This window comes from Neodiprion lecontei, chromosome 2 (genome assembly GCF_021901455.1).
Source record: "Neodiprion lecontei isolate iyNeoLeco1 chromosome 2, iyNeoLeco1.1, whole genome shotgun sequence".
NCBI classification, from domain to species: domain Eukaryota; kingdom Metazoa; phylum Arthropoda; class Insecta; order Hymenoptera; family Diprionidae; genus Neodiprion; species Neodiprion lecontei.
The window spans coordinates 31,179,425-31,200,793 of NC_060261.1; the positions used below are offsets into that span (position 1 = coordinate 31,179,425).

At 41.8% G+C, this 21,369-nt stretch overlaps 1 protein-coding gene and 1 long non-coding RNA gene across 3 annotated transcripts in view; one reads left to right on the top strand and one right to left on the bottom strand.

Moving 5' to 3' along the window:
* LOC107218308 (obscurin) overlaps positions 1-21,369 on the bottom strand; it is a 203,311-nt gene that overhangs the window by 71,005 nt on the left and 110,937 nt on the right. For both annotated transcript variants that reach the window (XM_046731395.1, XM_046731396.1), the window contains exon 5: positions 10,683-10,896. In XM_046731395.1, coding sequence (XP_046587351.1) covers positions 10,683-10,896 — 214 coding nt within the window. The remainder of the gene's footprint in view (positions 1-10,682; positions 10,897-21,369) is intronic.
* LOC124292892 overlaps positions 1-21,369 on the top strand; it is a 154,569-nt gene that overhangs the window by 46,311 nt on the left and 86,889 nt on the right. Inside the window, exon 2 of the long non-coding RNA XR_006902841.1 lies at positions 1,987-2,106. This is a non-coding gene — a long non-coding RNA (uncharacterized LOC124292892). The remainder of the gene's footprint in view (positions 1-1,986; positions 2,107-21,369) is intronic.

Consider the following 21,369-nt stretch of genomic DNA (forward strand, 5'->3'; position numbering starts at 1 on the left):
ATGCAGAGATTTGAAACATCCACTACTCTCGGTACAATGCGTATGAAAATCATCTCGCGGTACAATTGTCCCGTCAACAAATTGCTTCGGGAGCATCGTCGTGAACCCCTTGGAAGAACCAAGCAAACGGCGCTGTACCTTTTTGACATCTGTTCATCTCTGCGCGATTCTCCTGTCCTTCCGTAAAGCTCAGAGTTAACTTTCAAACAATCCGTTGAAACTGGGTCTCGGCTAAACGACCGCGATGGCAATGGTGTTTAAAGAGAATGCCCGGTCGTTGAGGTGAACATGCCCTTTAACCGGAGTTATTTCGCAAAGCTGCCTCTCGAGGGGCTGCCATGGTTTTTGGGAGAGCAGCCAGCGCGGCTGTTTTCCCTCGACCCATTCCGGACCGGGGATTCTGCTCTCGATTTATTTCTTTGCTTTAGTCCGGTTGCGTAATACCGAGCCTCAACCGAGGGACTCAATTTTCTCTGAATATGATAAAGCTTCGAGTCCGATGCAAACGTTTTGTATAAGTCTACAAAATCTACAAAAGGGAAAAAAGGGAACGGTGGAAAGAATTCTTCGAGAATGTTGTCTCACCAAAAGTGGAATCTTCTGTTCGTTTATCTCGTCCAGGGTGAGGCCGGGGCTTTTCGTCACCGAAAATAAAACCTCCAAGGGACAGACTCGGGTTTACCAAAGGGAGTTGCGTGCCTCGCCGAAATTTTCATACTTGGAATTGAAGTTAAGTCATCAAGAAAGCATTCCACCATATAATCATATCGACGTTCAAATGCCGGTTCGTCCCCGGCTCTTACGATGCCTTGATTTGATCCGAACGGCGGGTTCTTTGAATATTTTCAATATAGGGACAGACGGTGAGTTATTGGCAGAACTATAGACTCTGTTCACACAACGTCTGCGAAAGATGAGAGCGCCGAGTTGCTTTCGGGGATTTAGTAGACGAGTCAAGAAGAAAGAATCAATGGCGCGGAAAAGTGGTCGTCTATTTTTGCAGTCACCGTAAGGCTCACCAGACGTTTTAGTAAGAAAAAAAGAAAGAGGTAAAAAAAAAATAAAATATCGAAAGTTGGTATACCAATCCTGAACAGGGAGTAAGCGAGGTTACGAGGTCGAGGAAAAGCATGAGACAACAGTTTTTGAACTGGAATAAAGTTTCGGGCCGCGTCACGTCACGTAACGGTGAAAATTTTTAAAACCAGGAACGCAACACTCCAAAGATTTCGATGCTCAATCACCGATCAGTTTTCCAACGTCCTTGTGCAGCCTCAGTTCACCCGCAATTTTCATTTTCCCCGTCGATGAGCACGGGACGATAAGAAGTCGAGGCGAGGGCTGCCGAGACGTATAATTTGTTGAAGTCTGCAGCTTTCCGCGGAGACAACGGATCGAGCCGCTTCGCGGTCTGGTGATATTCAAATGGACCCAAGGCCGAGAGTTTGTCAGACCAAAAAGGCCGGCCGCATGAAAAAGAAAAAAGAATAACCGTTAAATTATTCCCACAACGCGTGTGACCAGAGCCGCAATTTTCTGCCCGAATCGGAGTGCATAAATAACTGGCCTGCAGCCCCTCATTGATCGGCAGCGAGTGGACAGCCCGGCACTTTCGAATAACGGAATAATTATTCCGTCTCATCGTAAAACCAAGGGGCATTCATTGATTGGGTAACCTTTCTCACCAAAGATTGTCCGCCTTCTTTCCAGCGGTTAGGGAAGTTGAAATTAACCTGTTTCGTTGCAGGAATTAACCACTCGTCAATTTCGGCGTAAATCTGCAAGGTACGGCAGGCTTTCACTTGAGATCAATGATTTGGTGATTTTTTTTTTTTTTTCTTCACAGCTGCAGAACTCGGCGACGGTTATACGGACCTCCGGTGTAACGGGTGGGGCAAAATAATTCCTGACTCGGAGGTTAATAAACCGCTTATAAGCCAAGCCTGCCAGTAATTAATATAAAAATCCTTTTTTCATTTGTTACAGCGAGCGGGAGCTTTCGCCCTGTCCTCCCCCCATACCTAGAGCGGAAAGATGCCCTCGGCGAGATAGAAACGGCTAGGCTGGCAACGCTAGTGAAAAAGTGTGTCTCAGGGACAAAAGAAGGTAAGCCTCTTAAGCATCTCCAGGGAAGCTTTCTCGGGGGTGAAAAATTCGTACACCATTCCCGCGAAGTTGTTGCGATCAAACCCAACCCGCACCAGTGCCCCAATTAGTTGATTACTCGAGCTCGATTATCGACCCCCGTGAAGTCCACTCTGGGACACTAGCCTGGACATCATAACCGCCGGACCGATAAATGCCACTCGAAGCTCCGACCGTCCGATTGTTTCATTAAAGCTCGGCACTCGGCTCTTGAGAGTTCGAAAGCGGAGGTCATATCCCGCCGGCTTCTTGGCGTGTGACACGCCAGGGTAAAACGTCCATACGATTAATTCATCCCCGTGTCCGTGAAAGTTTATTTCCGGCATTGTCCGCCCTCGGCGCGGCATTGCTTTCTCGCCCGCTTTTCCCCCGGGTAGGTTAACCGTAATCCGAGTCCAGGGCTTTCCCTAATTTCTGTATTGAACTTGCCCGCGTGATGCTGGTGCGGCTGAAGCAGGGCGTGTCAGCCGGCTCTTTGTGCTAGCCACAGGCCAACGCTGGCTAGGCGCTAGGCGCTAGCCGAGGAGTTCCGAGAGTTCGCGCAGAGAGCCCGTTTCTGGCGTTAAACCGCAAAAGTTAGAAATGTAAATCCGCCTGTTGGCTACGTCCGTTTCCTCGTTCTCTCGTTCCCTCCGCAGTTTTCCCTCCGCCTCTGTGTGCCTCTGTCCTGTGTCCAGTGTCCTCTGTCGACCGTCCACCTCCCCGGGATCTTTCACATAAATAAATGCATGAGCGTATATCCATAAATAAACACCGCTCGGACAGTGCCCAGAAGCCCGCCAACTCACCGAGTTCTGGAATACAGATACGGGAATAATTGCTGTTGAAATTGAAATATATTTTGGAACGTCGCGCTCTCTCCGTGCCGTGCTTTTATCAAAACCGCGTTCTCCTAAAGTTACCGCGTCGAGCTTGCTTCCAGTTGTAAATCAGCATAACGATTTTTCGGTACTAGAAAGTGCCTCTCGGTGTCGGATAAGTGCAGGTCGTGTTTCATAAAGTTTTGTAGTATTTCATTGTCGCGTAGTAACATGTTTCGGGGTACCGCTGGAAGCGAGCGCCGTAATCTTGAATGCAAAGACCGAGTAAACCGAAGCTTCGACTTTGGTCTAACGATCTTCTTTTAACCGAAACGCCAAAATTTATGGCACTTGTAACACCGGCCGTTGAATAATTGAACCGAGGACTGGCCGCGAATTTTGGTTAACCAAGCCCGGCTGAGAAACCGATTAAAACTTGGAACCGTTTAATTGCGGTCCTCGACGAGATACAAAACGTACATGAGAAAACTATACCTCACCCTCCGCGCCTCGTCTGAGTGGTTGGCTCAGCTTCGGCTCAACATTTTCCAACGTTTTGGTGAATTTAGCTACTTTACCGTTGATTATGGCGCTTGTATAAGCACTTTCGAAGTTCCCCACTCCGCAGGAAAGCCTCGGCTCAGGAGGATCTGAACGTATAATGTACCGCGGTACATTTATAGTTCACTGCTTGCCAGTGTTGTATGCTTGGCTTAGTAAAACGAGGTCTATTGTCCCTCCTCCCCCTCCGACGTCGTTCTCTTTATCTTTTCCTCTCTACCGCGAAAGGTGTACGGTAGCACGTGTCGTTAAGAGTAACACGTCGCGATAGAAGCCTTCATCTTTTTTACCAAACTGCTTCTTTCGTTCTTTTAATTACACAGTTTGAGGGTTGAATTTTATGCGTAGGAAAATGTTGCGGATCGCGATTGACCGCTCTCCGCCATTTACTCGATCCACGCTCTCTGCGAACATAACGATCATCGCAATATATAGCTCTCTATTGTACGTGTATGTTCGGAGTTGAAGCGATGAAAAGTTTCCCCTCGTTTTTTTTTTTTTTTTTCGTGTTCCTTTTTCTTTCTCTTTTACCTTTTCTTCTTTTCATTCAATCTCTCCTTTTCACTGTCTCTCTCTCAAAATTTATCTTCATTCTGAAGTTCGCCGATGGAATCGAGTTAACTGTATTGTAGAATCCTGATGAAAGAAAAAAATCTCTCGGCCTTTTCCTCTCCAGCCCAAAGGCGTTGATACAGGGGGTGATGCAGGGTGGTGGCGGTACACAGAGGCTTGGCTGCCTTTCTTGCGAGTCGAGTTGAAAACCGGGGCCTGGTCCATTTCGTTTTCTCGACGAAAACGCGTCGGGAAAGTTAACGCTTTCGGTACAAAGTACCAGGACAATATACCCACTTTTGCACTCCTTAACTTTTTCATCGAGACCTCACAGGTTCGGCGTTGCCTCTACGTAACCATGGATATACACAACAGGTTTATTCGCAGCCAATTTCCGGTTCATATTATCGCAAGAATTCAGGAGCTAGAGCAAACTTTGGCCGAGCAATTTACGTCAGGGTTCATAACCGGAAATACTGCATTTTTTTAGAGTATCTCATCTCGAAATTCTCACGATGAGATTTACAGCAATGTCAGTGAACGTTTCATCGCTGCATAGGTGGAATACGCAACGGACAACTTATCTCGAACAATTTCGCATTTCGAAAAGCACGACGTATCCTTTAAACGTCCCGAACCAAGGAAATATTTGCTCAAACTTCAATATCGCGCAGTAATATTGAAGTATGAAACGTCGAATACAGTCTCCTTTGAGTAGTTTCAGCTTGTTTTATGATGTCTAAAAAATTAACAGCAGGTATCGTAACGTAAAGACTCATCACTAACCGTCGTCTTCTTGACGCGACCTAAAGTGGACCAGGCTGTGAACAGAAATCTCGAAAGCCAACTATATTGAGCTGTGCCAAAAATCACGAGGATTTTTACATCTCTCTCTCTGCGAGACTTGGCGAAGAGCGGCATTGAGATTGCTCTCTTAACGACCGAACGGCTGGCTGTATTTCGTGACGAAACCGAGACAGTTGCATCCCGAGGATTCGAAATGCTTTGTAATCGATTCTGACGTGATAAGAGCTGGTTCCCGCAGATCATTCTCGGATCGATTGCGCGTTTGACGTCTGCAGGTGTTAAACACGCGTGTACGAGTGAAGTATGTGCGCAGAGGTGAAATATAGCGGACTCAGGCTTGTAAGGGGTGCGTTCACGTTTTATTAAAAAATTTTAAGAGAGCAGCAGCAGCAGTCTTACTAAGACGCAGCCGGGGAAAGCAGCTGCGAACAAGATTCATTAAAGAAAATATAAACGCAAGGCTAAACTGCGAGATCTCTGTAAACACTGTTAGAACGGCTGAGTAAACCTGTAATAAAAGCTCCGGTAAAGCTCGGTATTGGCAACGGTTGATTTATACGCGCCAACTGCATCGAAGCTTTCAAGCTTCTCAGATCGCAGTCCATACTTCTTTCCGTCTCTTTTGTTTCTTACAACGACTCTTTCTCTCTTTCTCTCTCTCTATCTCTCTCTCCTCGCCGTTTGTCTTTCAAAATTCTTACCTTCTTCTCCCTCCCTCCCTCCCTCTCGCTCTCTCTCGCTCTCTCTCCGCCCTCCTTTTCCCCCTCTATCACGACATCGTTCTTCTTATACGATCCGGAATTTATTACTTGCTGCGAGGCGCGACAGAGTGACACGTCGTAGAACGAGAGCAACGGTAGCATTCTGCTGGGTACGATCGACCTAAAGATACACCAGCAGTCGGTTATTTACGAGGATAAATTCCCGGGATCGTGGAGAGAAATTTAAAATTAAGTCGAAACAACTGCGCACGGCACCGTCATGGCCGCGGTGGTCGGGGGAGAAATATTTCGCGGATTTACCTCTTTTATCCTTGATATAATATCCCTGATGCGCCGGCTCTGCACCTCGCGCGTTTACCCCGGTCCAACAATTTTCTCTCATCCTTTATTATGCATCACGGCGGTTAAACGATTACGATTACCGCTTTTTTCACACACCGCGAGGGGACGGGTAATGCAATTTTTCATTTCACGCTAGAATTAACAACGCCCCGATGCGCATGCAAGCGTCTCCGCCCGTCGACCTGACACGCTCGTGCATCTCGCAATCAGTGTCCCGCCGTGAATTGACCTCTGGAGTTTAATTATCACCCCTGTAAAGCTTGCGGACCGTAATACCGCAGGCACGTCTTTCGAACGGAACTTGCGGCAACGTCACACGTGTTCCATACATACCTGAAAATACAATTCGACGCGAAAGTGTAAAAAAAAAAAAAAAGAAAATGAATTGAAATACCCTGTTCATTCTCGAAGAATAATATTACAGATGAAATAATGAAATTCAATTCCTCCCCGTCAAATATCGTGAATTGGAATTTTTTTTTTTTTTTTTTTTTCTCTTTCCTCGTTTAGACCTGTGAGTGAAAATTAACGTAATACAATTACGGAATAATCCTTCAACGAGCTTTATATCGCAAATTATTTTCTGGTTATGATGAAATTCCTGTGAGCGAAAAAAAAATTTGCACCGAAACGATCAATTATTCGCAGCAGTTCATACATGTACGTGCATGCGATGAAAAAAAAAGGGCGAGAGAGGAAGAGGGATGAAAGTTCGAGGCCTGTGAAGCTTTTTCGAACAGGAAGGGCCGCCGGATCGATGGCATAATCTATAGCCTGCAGCAAGGGATAGCAGGCTAGTGCGCAAATCGATTACGGAGTAGAGGTTAATCTTTATCTAACTTTAACAGGGGCTTAAGAAGTCTGCCATGCTGCCGGAGGCGAGCTTTTCGCAAGCCTCGCGTATTAAGTTGAGCTGGAAATAAGTGAGCGCCACTCGCGCGAGTTGGATCGCTGCAGGATCGATTGCCAGCAGTTCGATATGAGGAATTTTTTCGGAGGTAAATATATATCGAGCTTTTCACCGTAGCTATTTTCCGTCTCTCATCTCTTTCACCCTGAGTCACGATTTTAATATTGTATCGTTGTCGCTGACACGGTCTCTTGAACACCATTCGGTATGGCAAATTTTTTTCACGTAGGAACTTGCGACGGATTACAAAAATCACTCATTCTCCGGTACATAAAGCATCACAGTTCCGCCGAACGAAATCGAAGAATACGAGAATCCGAGCTTTCGGCGTGTCGTCGCGGCGAAAAACTTGCCAACTATTTCAAGAGTGAGGCGAGTGTTAGGAAGCGAAAGATATGAGATGAAGAAACGCAAACTATTTCAAAATACTCGAGAAGCACCAGCTGCAGTGTAGAATTTCACCGATTATTAGACATTCTTGCTGCCATCTTCCGCGAAACTCATTTGCACCGCCCTTTCCAATATATACGATTACATAGCCGCCTGCGACTCGCACGTTACGTAGGTACATGAAACTCGAACTTCGTATTACCGGAACGAATCCAACTTCCAAGTTTCGGAGATAAGAGTACATACCGGGGGAAATAAAGAGATTCGGTTCAAACCATGCGCCGTGGATCATTGTTGATCTGCTCCAGCTGAAAACGAACGAACGAATTTATTCTCTTTCGTCCGGAGTTTGAAGTCGGGACAGCTTGTTGCAAAATGCATGTCCGTCCTGTCCTCTCTCTCTCTCTCTCTCTCTCTCTCTCTCTCTCTCATTCCCGAAAGGATATCGTTTGATTCGAAGAGAAGGCATGCACGCGGGCTTCTTTTTCCTTCCTGTTTATGCCGGTCATGCCCAGAATTCTGGTAAGATACTTCATAACCCTGCCGCGTACAACTCGAACGGACAGATCCCGCGTCTGCACGATCCGCATGAATGAGTAAGCCTGTATCTCGGTTATTCTCGACTGAAAAATACACCGCGATTTCTTCGCGGCTTATTGCTGCGGGCTATCACGCCTCCCCGATCACTGCGCTCTCCACCATGCGCTTACATATTGCGATGCCTTGCAGAACCTGCCGTCACGTATTCCGATAAGGGATGCACCGGGGACTTCGGATCGTTGCATTCCTCAAAATTTACTCCGCCGTTCTCGATCGCTTATCGATCAATTCCATCGCAAGCTCGTTTTAGCCGCTGCTCTTATTCCGACGGTGAGGAAAACTGCTGACGCTGATATGAATCGGATGGACAATGCATTTTTTCGAAAAATTTATTAAAATCGATGTCAGTTTCTGAGGTGATTTTTTGACTGTGTTCAAACATCGGAAATACATGCATACATGTGTATTAATTTTGCACGATTATTTTGAGCGAAAGAAAAAAAATGTTCCTCTCAATGCGAGCCATGATAATCTATACCTATCAACTATTATCTCATTTTCAAAGTATCAACCGGTAACCGAAATCCACATATGCGAAACCGCGCTCGCGGTTTATATTCGAATCATTTATGGTTTGTCCAAATTTTAAACTTGCTGCACCGAGTCCCTTCCGGTCTCCGCTGGCTGCCAGCAGCCCTCCCAGGTCATTTATTCAACGATTCGCACACACTATCATCGAAGCGCCAACACCACATTCGCCATTTTGAACCCACATTTGATTCATTTATCATCGTCCTCATCATCATCGCAGTGTTCATGGATTTTAAACGCAGTTGTAATACAATAATGTGAGGCTAGAAGGGATGGAATATCAGAAAATAGAAGAAGATTATCAAAGATGGGAAAATATATTTTATGGTGTTTCTAAGATGTGGAAAGTTAAAGTATAGAAAAGTCGGAAAGTAGCAGGAAATCAACAAAATCCGTACAATCAAATAATATTCTGAAAAATGGTTTTTGCATTTTATGAAAATCGATATTGTAACCCTTCTATTTTCCAATCCTTCCAGTTTTTTAAAATGTTTCAAAACCTTACTCAAAATATCTCTTAAAACTCACTGCAAAAATTTTGAAAGATCCTTATCGCATACACCGCCTTGAAACATCATTTTCACAAAACTCAGAGAAGAAATTCTCGCAAACTTTCTAAACGTGTTCATATAACATAGAACTAATCGTAACAAAATCCTTAAAAGCTTTAACTACAGTTTGTTTAGAATTACTCACACATTTGATCAAAGTACTGTCGAAAATATTTATAATTCCACCAGGATTGAGCTTAATGCGTGAAAGAGAAAGATGCGAGCTTAATTGCAATGGGATGATTAGGCAAGAGCTTCCAGAATTGTTCAAACGACTTCCCCGTGCTTTGAAAACAAGGAGAAATTGAAAGCATTATTCCGGTCGGATAATACGGCCTGAGAAGTGTTTCCAAGAAAATCTGTATAACGTTTGTGCGTATGTAATCTATGGGAAATAATTTTAGCCAAATGACGATAATGGCTGCCGGCTATCGTATCTGCAGAATGATGAGGAGAACTGCTGGAGAATTTCCCTCCGCTCGGCACGTGTAAGCACTTACTTACAAGTATATTTCGGAGGCGGGTTAATATATGTACGTGTATACATGGTCGGGTACATGGGGTGTATACCTATGCGTGCCTATACGTATGTAGGTACCTAGAATATCCGTAAGGGCGGATAGGTCTAACAGGGCGTAGTTATCAGAGAGAAAATAGAGCGCAACGGGCGAAAACGCTCTCGGGGTTGATGATGCCGTACTTGCCCTCCGTAATTCCCTTAATACTTACGAGAGAAATCGCGCTATCTTCTTTCCCGAGGCTTATTCTCCGCCGGCGAGGAAGTAAGGAGGAATTAAAAAAGATAAAATACATTCTCGAGGAGCTCAGGGCCTGCAGCTTCCACGATAGGTACTCGATAGTTAACGAATTTATCACGAGGAAATTATTATTGACACGGGGTTTGACCGCGGACTGGATATTCAGATTCTAGGGACGCCTCGAGTCGGTCGACAACCTTGACGCCAAGTTTAGGGCACTCAATTATTACTCCGATATCGAGATCGAACAAAATTATTCAGTCGATGCCCGCCGGTAAGTTGGATGAATTAACATTTTTACGTTAGCTATAATATACCTCAAAAATTAATCGTATCAGTGATAAATTTGTTTTGAAATGAAAACACATCATTATATTTTCGAATTCTTATAATTCTTGTCAAAGTTTTTAGTGCACGTCAACGCCTCCAAGGTTTGTCAAGTTTTCAAAGCTCGCAAGCTTTTGGAATTTCGCTATTCTTTCGTGAAACAATTATTCATCCCTCAAGTTCAGCTGACGGCTCCTTTCATACGGAACACTATTCTCTACAAATTCACTGAAATATTGGTTTTTTATCATCCTAGTATCATCGAATATTTAATATTATAATCAATGAATGGCGATATTGAAGCAGTCTTCCGAATGAAATAAACCCGCACATTATAAAGTGACATGAAACAAATCTACTGGATTTTTAACAACTTTGAAGCTATTTGAAACTAAGTGATTCAATCGGATACAATTCCGGGATTCATATTTACTCTGGACCTCAGCTACTCGATACACGATCATTTCGTAATAAAATCAGTAACAAGTATTGATTTTTTCGAATTAACCTCGTTTAAAAAACATTCGAGTAATCATTACCGTAATTCCTTGTTTTGCGAGTTGATCCGAGTCAGATCAGATCGAGACTTTTCCTGGATTTCTACTTCCTCCGGCGATATTTTGATTCCTCGAGCCAAGATTGGCTCGAGTTACACGATTTTCGGAATAGAATCAGTGAATACGTACCGGAAACAGTGAGGTAAACGACCCTGATCAGCGGGGGATGGGCGGTGACCTGGCACTCGTAGACTCCGGCGTCTAACTCGGTCACGTATCGTAGCAGAAGGCGCCAGTCGTTTGGGGGTTGATAATCAAGCGACAACCTAGCGTCGTTTGAGTACGTGAACGTCTGGAAGGTCAGAAGGTGCAGCTCTTCGCCCCGTTTACGGACCCAAGAAACCTGCGGAAATAAAGACGCAACTAAATTAGGTATTGGCAGGTACACGAGAACTTTCGTTCACATAACGCGAGCATGTTTTGCGCCTTTTTTCATGCGTCTTTTCCGCATACAAAGTATCCGTTTCTATGAGGGTCGAGTGATTCTGCGAATATGCGCGTGCACGGAGTAGGGAAAGTACCACTTTCAAGTCCTGGGAGTTGAAAGTGGTCTTTTCTGTACTGCGCGCATGCGCCGTCGCGAACAAATCCATCATCATGCAACCATAACCTCAATTTCGTGCTATGTGATAAAACGCGTAACATACTCTTGGCATATAAAGAATTCCGTGCAATAAGGATGCAACGGTCTTTTCGCGGTGCGCATTTGCAATATTCCTCTACCACTCGTGTTGGAAACTCACGCTCGGCCCGAAAAGACCGAGTTTGTCTCCTTTTTACACAATATACCATTTCTCGATAATCCTCCGACTGATTGCTCTGGTCGCATAATTTATATGAGAGGAATTGAGGAACGATCTGAATATCTTGAGACTCGGTTCTTCAATTAGTTGCTTCTGATCTTGAGTAATTAACACTCGACGAGGCTCGAGGAGTTCCCCAGAGCTTTTACTGTCTCTAACTATGGGGCGTTCCGAAATTGTGAGTTACTTTGCAGGGCGGAGAGAGGATAATGCTCGCCGGAAGCAAAAGGTGAGGGAGAAACGAGAGCTCTGCTAGATGGTATATTGCTTATTTCGTGAGAATAGATCCATGCAGAGGATCCGCGACAAATGGAAAGGATCGGGTACGTTGATTTCCACTTTCTGACTGTGTAACGTTTCCTGCAGACGTCAAGTTCTCCCGTATTGTGGGCATAGAATTCTCTGGTGTTCTTCGCATCCTCGCCTCCACTTTGAGGAACAATTATTAACCCCTGCAGACTCGAGTAGCAAGTTTCTTGTCAGAGTGTTTCGAATGTTCGACCTCCGACCTCCATGTACCTGCCAAGAAATCTAATTCGGAAATTGTTAGCTTCGATACTACCTCCGATTACCTTTCACAACGTTTGTCGCACAACGTTTCCCATAATAATACAACAACTTTGTGACACGGTCTCGAATTGTTTCTGAACAAGTGCGTAATTGACGGCTTGATAGGTCATGCCGATTCGCGTATTAGCGCATCGTCTTCGCAATTATAGATGGAAAGGTAGACGATGAGTGCAACGAATTTTGAAACCGCATTTCCAGCGTCTTTTATCAAATTTGAATAGTAAAACGGTCGAGGAAAATTTTCAGAAAAAAATCAAATTTGCGTTACAGCAGTAATAGCAAAATTCAACCGAAACCTCGAATCTAATTCTTGTATGACACTGCTTGCCAATTGTGAGAAATTTGCTCTGATTTTCACTCCATATTTTTTCTTTCGTGGAACAAGTGACTTTTACAATTGAGAAAACCCGTCACTTTTCTCTCAACTTTATTATCGTCGAACCTTATCAATATCGCTTGCGTATACGGATGAAACACGGAAAAGCTTTGAATCGAAAATATAGACACAAGGGAAATTCAAATTACATAAACTCGAAAGATCTCGCGAGTTGTGAGAACATCTCCTTTGGCGTTCCTCAGTTGTTTTAATCTTACGTGTTTCGTTCGCATTGATTTCACCGATTTTCATCAATTCCTCAAATTCCGACCTCAACACGAGGCACAAAATTTCTTGTCATAAAATGGGGATAAAAGAAGAGGCAGAAGTAAAATGAGATTCAATTTCGCGTGTTCGGGTGTATGAAAATCGATGCATCAGAAATCCGGCTTCTTAATGTGAATTTTGAGGGCATCGCCTTGGACGGGTTAGTACATTACTTTCTTATAGGTTTCGGGAGAAAAGCTTGTAACTACGGGGCATGGGGCTTGCAAGGTGGACCTTCGGTTGAGCGGATTACCTTTCATCTTGGCCGTTGAATACACCCTCAAAGATAATTATTTTCCTCGAATAGGTCAAAGCTGGGTGGAACGTCCGGATCGTCCAGGGCCCTTACACCCTGGAGGCTGGCGAAGACCCTCGAGAAATCAAATGGCCTTCGGTATTACAGATTAGGGCGAACAGATACACCCGCATTCGAAATTTTCGATCACCGTCGATCCTTCGACCCCTAGATCTCGGGGTTTCTACGTGAAGCAAAGTTATAAAGACTCGATAAAAAGGGAAGAGAATATTTGCGAATTTGAGTTCAAAAAAATGAAAATTTTTCGGTAATTATATGTATATTAGTCTGATTTATAGTGCAATAATACAACGATGAAAATTATATTTTTCCAAAAAATTACCACGTTTTTTCAAATTCTCCGAAGTCGTTGTTTGAAAACAAACATACGCTGTTAGTATATTTGAAGAGTGAAATTTACTCTAGTTGAATTCTCAAAATCACTCCAAACAGTCGATAGGCATGTTTGCCGATGCAATACAAAAGAAAGAAAAAGGAAAGAGCAATTATCGCTTTTCTCGGTCAATTTTGCAGCGAGCGTCAATTTATAGCCAAACGTTTTTTTGCGAGAAACATTTTTCATTCGTGGTCAAGATAAATATTCGAAGTGCAGGTGAGGTTTATCAAAGCAGCTGCGCGATGGTTTGACGAATTTGGGAATTTTGGGCTCGAGTGACGTGCCGTTAATTGATCGTATGTACATCTTGAGGGATATAATATGCAGGTACATATGTATATATATATATATATATATACGGCATCGCTCAATTCGTCCGGGGAAAAGTTATTCAATTAACCACTCGGAACAGTCGTTGAAAGCGCGCACGAAGCAGGCTGCAGGGCCTCAAAGAAACTGCCGGGTGACTCAAAGTCAGCTCTATAAGGAATTTGAATATATAGGCCGATAAAACTTTGCAGGAGGGGTAAGTGAATTTGCGAGATCGACGAAAATTTGCAATTCAATACTACCGAGCGATCAGGGACGCGTGGATTACGCCAAAATTATTCTCCTCTTCCCTGACGGATGCAAAATTCGTGTCGCCCGTTCATACCGCTGTTTCGTCCTTCCTGAGTAAGTGCCGTCAGATTTTCGGAAAAGTCAGAGCGCCTACTTAGTGCGGCTTAATTAAACTCCATATGCACGGCTTTGCATCTCGCCACTCGCGATGCCTCAAAGTTTACGGCAATTAAGAGATTTTGCACAAGTTGCTCAAGCAGTTATGCAAGCGGACCAAGTTTACGATCCACAGTTTTATTTATCCGATTTTTATTTTACTCGTTAAAATTTCACCTCTTTTCTACCTCGCGGTTGTAGTAATTCTTCCTCCGCGCCGTTTCTAAACGAAGCAAACAAATCGTCGAGTACCTTTTCGCCGTTTTAGAAGATGTCGGTGGAATATTTATATTCACTCGTTAGAGTTACGTTTTGGCAAAATAAAAAAAAAAAAAATAAAAAAAAAAAAAGATTATCAGGCACGCGTAGAGAATTAGGCCGTAATTCATCTTCGAGCAGATTTTGTCACGCGGATTAACGAAATTACGATCAAAGTAGGTACACAAACTTATAAATTACACGCGTACAATTGAAGTAAGATTAAAATTTGAGGGAATCCGAAGTGATCAAGAAGTTGGATTTACGAAGTCAAATATTACTGCAGAGAAGAAGCTGTTTGATCCCGTATAAGCAAAATACTCTTCGGAACTCGATTAACGAATTCCGACTTTGAGAGGTGCGGGAAAATTCCGCGAGTTTCTCATTCCCGATGAAATTCTGCACTCTCAACTCCCGGGGACGCAGGCGAAGTTAAACAATCATTAGGTGTTGGTCCCTGGCGGTGCCGAGCAGCAATCCGTGTTTTCCTACCTTTAAGAGAGGGCAGGGACGCGAAGGCGAAGCCGTTTGTCACTATTATAAATGAATCAGGAGTGAATAACGAGAATCTTAGGAAGTTTGGAGTTCGAGTCACGCCGAAACCTGTTATACGATTCGTTTTACACACCTTGGACATACTGTTCCGAAAATGTGTTAATTCCGACGGTCGCCGAAGGTCGAACTCGGTCATTCATCCCAATACAGCGTAACATATGCAGAGACATTGGGATGTTTTTAGAAAAAAAAAAACAAGCCGAAAAAACTGTTTTTTCGCGACAGTTTTCATCACCATGAAATGTGAACAATCCGAAACTCATAGGATTTGGCAGGGAGATGAAATAGTTTTGACGGAGTAATTAGAAAGGGGAATTTCTGAAGAACAAAAAACGTAGAAATTTAAAAAAAGTAAATATCGAAAGTGGAAAAAACATAATCGCATATTTACAAAAAAGTAACAAGAAGGCAAAAGTATAGGTTTGTCGGTAAAACGTTGAAAATAACTTTATTTCCGATAGAAGCGGAAGTTCCAATTAAACGATACATGGAAATTTTTCATGCCCATCATTTGATTGTAAAATCTTGTAAGTTTCAATTTTTTTTACCTGGCCATTTTCGAAATGATCACGGAAGTTTGTCGGACAGACCGACATTTTTCTGAAAACCTGTTTTTCGGATTCTAGAGGTTCGAAAACGTAAAGATTGGTTGAAATAAGAAAAAGTGATTCTCAACCGAAACCAAAACTTTCCTTGTCGCCAACGGTGATGAAAAGTGATAATTGGCGATTTTTGAAAGTGGCACGCCGTAAAAAGTTTGTTTAAATTAAGAGAAAGATTCTAGTAAAAGATGAGCGTTTCACCTTATGAGGAAGATCATCTGCATTTCATGTTTAATTTCTATTTTATTTTTTCTTTTTTTCGAATTCATGAAGAAATTTGCTATAACATTATTGTATATAATTAAGATAGGATAACAATACGTTTCGAAATTAAAAAAGTTTATATAGGATCGAATCGTTGCGGAAAAGTGGGACAACCGTAGCAATTATGTGCGCGGATAATGTTTGTGCCAGATCTCGTCACGCCAGATTGCGTGCGAAACTGTTAGCTTCGAAAGATTGTGGTGCATTATTTTTACCATCATTATTATCATTGTTACAATAAATTTCGTTTTTTGTAACGCCGTTAGGATATACCCGCACAATCTTTTTTGCGAACCGTTATCGCGAAACGCGTTAATATTCTCTGATTACAAGGCTTGATTTCTTCTTCTTCTTCTTCTTCTTCTATCGGGTTTATACCAATTACTATCGACACGCGATACTAAGATTTCGCTGACGTTGAGGTGAGCAGGTTGTTTCGGGAAATGCGCCGATTACGATGCTTTTTCAGGGTGAGGGTGAAAATATAGAAGGTACAAAAAATCCAAGGGCTACAATATCGAATTTGTCTTTGGTATTCTTGATCCAATTTTATCGTTTTGGACTTATTTTGTTGCAAATATTTTATCGATGGTTTTTTTCACTACGCAGGTTCCAAGTTTATAGAGAAAAAAAAAAATAACATCCAATTCGAATTTCAAACTACAAATTCAGATCCGTTATAATCGATTAGCCCTCGGATACCATATTGCATCAAAATATGACGGTCTTTTTTTAAATTTGAACCACTGTAATGGATCTACCATTACAAACTTTGGAAGTCTAACCTGCTTGTATTCGTTATCAGTGATCCAAAACCCTGCGCCTCTCAATTTTTATCAAAATCGAAAGATTCTTAGATTTTTTCGTCCACCATAGTGAATTGCCATTTTGGATTACGCAATCTGACTTTCGATTCGTGATCAACCATCCAACAAACCGAGGAGGACCTGCCTTTTTCAGCTTATTGAATACGCCGAATTTAAAGCTTGCAAATCTGACCTTTGATTCGTGATGAGCGACCCAAAAACCGTCGTGGTAAACCAATTTTCGTTCAAATCAATTCACCCATTCTCAACATATCATTATTTTTATTTGATTTCTTGGAATTTTGTTATTTAAATAATTGAAAAATGACTGAACCGATCAAAGCCAAAATTCAATTAGTTCCAAGTTTGAAAAATCCGCTGCGTTTGTGACCAAAATCATTGAAATCCGGTGACACGTTGTTGAAATATCTTCGAAAAAACAATTCATCGCATATATACATACATACAAAATGATTGGAGGTAATTCTCTAAACTTCAAAACATGGAGTTATCTTGCGAAGACTCGACATTTTATTTTCGGGGTGATTACAACAATTTCCTCTTTTTCTCTCAAACCAGAGAAACAAGAAGCTGATATGTAAATAATTACAACGTTCAACAGCGAAAAATTGAACGCTTGTGGTAACCTCCTCCCCCCCCCCTAAAAAAAAGAAAAACAAAAAAAAAAACGAAATCGAAATTCTCAACTCCGGACAAGAGGCACTCGGCTACCGCACCCTGCAGTCTGCACCTCGAGTCTGATAGCCGCAAGAAAGTTGGAACTTCGAGTGGGGCGGATTGGCCGGGTAATTAGAGAAGCGGGGAGCGCATGGATCGGTGGGACGATTGACGTGAGTGCCGGGCGAAAGCATCGAGCTTGGCGCAAGAAGAGGGAAGTAGCTGCCGGGGCGATAAGGGCTGACAGAGGACGGCCACCGCAGACGGGGCTAAGAGCAGGGCGAAGCCGAGGGTGGATCTGTTTATCCAAACACGTAGCGGCGGGGTCTCCGGAGTCGAAAGAGCCTCGAGGAGCTTTCAACGCACCTTATTTAATCAACCGGATCCCCGCGCACGCGTCCACAGGGTGCAGACACCCTTTGTTGCATTTTTCAAGCCCCCCTATCTCTCTCTCTCTCTCTCTCTCGCTCTCGCTCTCTTTTCTCCCTTCATCCCTTCGTACCTTCATCCCTGCATATGTTTGGACGAATATTTTATTGCGTCGAGGTTAAGGAATAATACAGCTCTTCCGAAAAGTTTTTCACCCCTTTTCGACGATATGTGTGTCTTCGTTGAATTCTGATCAGTTGCGGGTTGGGATTCCGAGGGGGTTCGATAAGCCGAATGGTTCTAGTTTCTTTGAGGAGATGGTCGGGTGATTGAAAATTGATACTGTTCATAAATTTTATTGGGAGGTAGACGAGCTTGGTAAAAGTTTAGATATCGAAGCTAATTCGTTTTAAAACGCTTCAGAATTTTTCGATACCACTTTATCGTGGTTCGTTTTGTGCAGAACACCAATTTCTACAAAGTCGCTAAAAACAGAGTGTTTTCTGTTTAACAGAATTTTGTGAAGTTAAATATCCAACGATGTCAAAACGATAAATAAAAGTGTTGTGGTAATTTTTTAAATAAAATTAACTATCAACTAACGAACCAAATTTTTAGATTTTCTATTATCTTGAGGCGATTTAAAATCAAAAAGCACTATCCAAATTTTTGTTTACATATTCAGTGTTTTATATTTTTGGATTTCGTTCAAACTCTCGGATTACATCTACAATTTTCATCCTTTCATTTTTCTGTTACATTTTATAATATAACTCAATTTTATTCTCTGTCTGAGTACAGGTATCAAATTTCCTTTCACGCGCTGAGTGCACCTGAAGATTCGATCATCTCAGACTATTCGTGTCGATATCGTAGTTCTTCACTCTCCTTCGTAAATCGTAAGAACGAATGAATAACGTCGGAGGAGCAGTAGGTCATCTCAATAATCATACCGAACGAACATCGATTCATTTTAAAACCGTCATTTGCCTGGAATACAAAGTTCTTCCTCCTCTCCAGACTCAATTGTAGCATATCTCACTGATCGATAAACCTTCTTAAAATTCGTGAAATAGCTTACTTATCTGTCACGTTTCTTTCCTGATCGGAAATTTACTTTAGTATCCAATATAAATTGATGGCAGCAGCGAAAGAAACATGATCTCGAATTTTACATTTTTACCGCACATTTTTCTTTGCTTTATTGAAATTATTTATCGACTTTCGATAAAATACTTCAATATTTTTTTTGTAATATTCTGCTACTGCGCGGCCGAATTTTCTCTCAATAATTAATTTTTTCTCAGTACCAATCGTTCGAATAATTTCAATTTTGTATAATTTCCTCTAGCGTTCTACGTTAGATTTTCTTCTTCTAGAACACACCTACTCATACCCCGGAATATTTTTCGCAGCGGCTTTTCAATTCACAGACATTCTATCCGCTGAGCTGATATTTTGTAAAGTTATGCAGAACGGGAAATCTGCGATATAAAATCTCTGAGTTTGCGTTACTGCGCGGCGAGTTCTGATCTGTGTTGTACCTGAATTCAGGACGATTCGGTTCACCCTGGGGTTAAGAAAGCCACTTTACTTTTTCCGCGATGCCCTTGCGGCTCGAGGTAAGAATAACGTGGCCCAGTTTACCCAAGTTTAGTTTCGGTATGAATACACCCGTACAGCACGCTTGCGGGAATTCACCGCCCCTGAAAACCGACCCTTTCAGTCTCTCGCTTCGTGCAGAAATGAACGCTCAACTTTTCACCGCGCCGCACCCTCTAAACTCGGCATTTTTCACGCGAGATACGGTGCAGTGTCAGCTTCGTCAAAGGACCTCGGAACACCCTGCTGCATCTATTCGGCGCGTGAATACATCGGTGCTTGAATGGAAGAAAAAAATAAAAATAAAAAAAAACCTTGAAATTTACCTACCCATTCGCATTCTTACTCTAGAAATACGTAATACGAATTTTAAGAACCGCCAAACGTATGCAATCACTATTAAATTGATGATACTTGCGATGACGCGTAATGCCCAAGGTATCCGTATATCGAGACAAAGAGGAGATATGTGGAATTTCATTTATTATGCTATAAAAATATAAAAAACAAAGTACAAGTGGGCTAGAAATTGAAAACGGGAAGATGAAGGGAAATGAAAGTAAAAAATAAAAATAACAACTTTGAGAAGGACAAGAAAGGAGAGATTAAAAGAAAGCTGGAGAGAGAATTCGAAATATGAGCGAATAAGTCTGACCATTAGTAGTCCTACAGAATTTGAAAGAGAGAAGTCGACTTTACATTTCTGTAAAATTGTATTTTATCAAGTGTGTGCAACGGATTGAATCCTGGTCAGATAATAAGCCACTAATAAGATCTTGACGAGAGTCAATAAATAAAATAACGGGCATAAACTATTTATACTCTCTCTACCTTCAATATGCAATATCGTCGTTCTATTTTCATCTCTCATTCGTATTTACAGTATCATGGTCCATATATTATATTTTGAATTCCTCGTTATTCTATTTTATGCTTTGTTTTTAAATTGAATTATATTTTTATATAATTTTATTTTAAACTATTTCGTACATTTTTTTGTATTCGTCTGTTTTATTTTATTTTCAAATTCCCACAAAATGTTACATACTTGGCTTGGCATTAGTTAGAATTCACATTTTTGAGGGGTTTGGTCGTTTTTTCTACCACGATTTTCAAGTTTCAATTTCTTGAAAAGATGCTATATTGATACAAGATGGTTTGCAAACAACTGGCGATTATTATACAGCTGAAGGATACTAGTTTCAGCTTTACTTGAAGCTGTTGGACTTTCACAAATCGAGAACTGTGCCGGAATAAGTAACGCGAGGCGAGGAAACAGAAGGTATGATTTTCTAATGATAAGTTATTTATTTGTAAACTTTGCATAAACTTGTATCAAGAAATTTGGAAACAATTAATTTAGTATCAAACCAAAGTTGTACATTTTCTTAACATGCATAGTCTGTAAGAAATGGTTTTCATTAAATGTCGAAGTATAAGATTTGATTCAAGCTTCACTAAATATTTTCCTTTCTTTTTATTCGGAATAGATTTTTCGACACTTTCAATAAACTTGAGAAATATCACCCGTGAGAATATTCAATCACCCGCCCAATCAAGCATCACATTTTCATCAGACATTTCTAACTGAATTATGCTTTATAAAATAACCCGCAAAGTTGGTTAATTACGAAATATTGTATATATCAATTAATTATCGTCAAATACGTGCCAAAGTTCTCAAACTTTCCCCGAGTCATGTAATGAAGTTTGTTTAAAAAAAAAAGCAAACCTCTAGTTTCGTCGGTTCACTTCAGTTCTCGTTAAAATAGGAAAAAGATAAAAAAAAAATAGAGGAAAAAACGATTATCATATAATCTCTAATTGAATAAATTGATAATTCGGTGCATATAACTAACTGATATCTCGATTTCTATCGGTGACAAAATCAAACAGAAACTTGTTCCCTTCCATCAAAGTATCACCGGAAGTCCGATATTACTACTGATTGCTGGAGGCTTCAAATCAAATCGGCATGCGTTTAAATATTTCAGTATTTAAGGTACGCATGCGGAATCGGATCACTTTGAATGAAGTATAGGGTGTGTTGTCCGTCGGTAAACAGAGTCGCATGTCACTTCCGGTACGGAGAATACCAAACGGGAATGAGCTAGTCGCATAGAACAGTCCACCGTACGTGTGGGAATAGGTATTTACTAGTCGTCTGCGTCAAGCCGTGAGCCAACATCGTAATTCAGTTGTATATATACATATACAAACACACACACATATATATATATATATATATATATGTTAT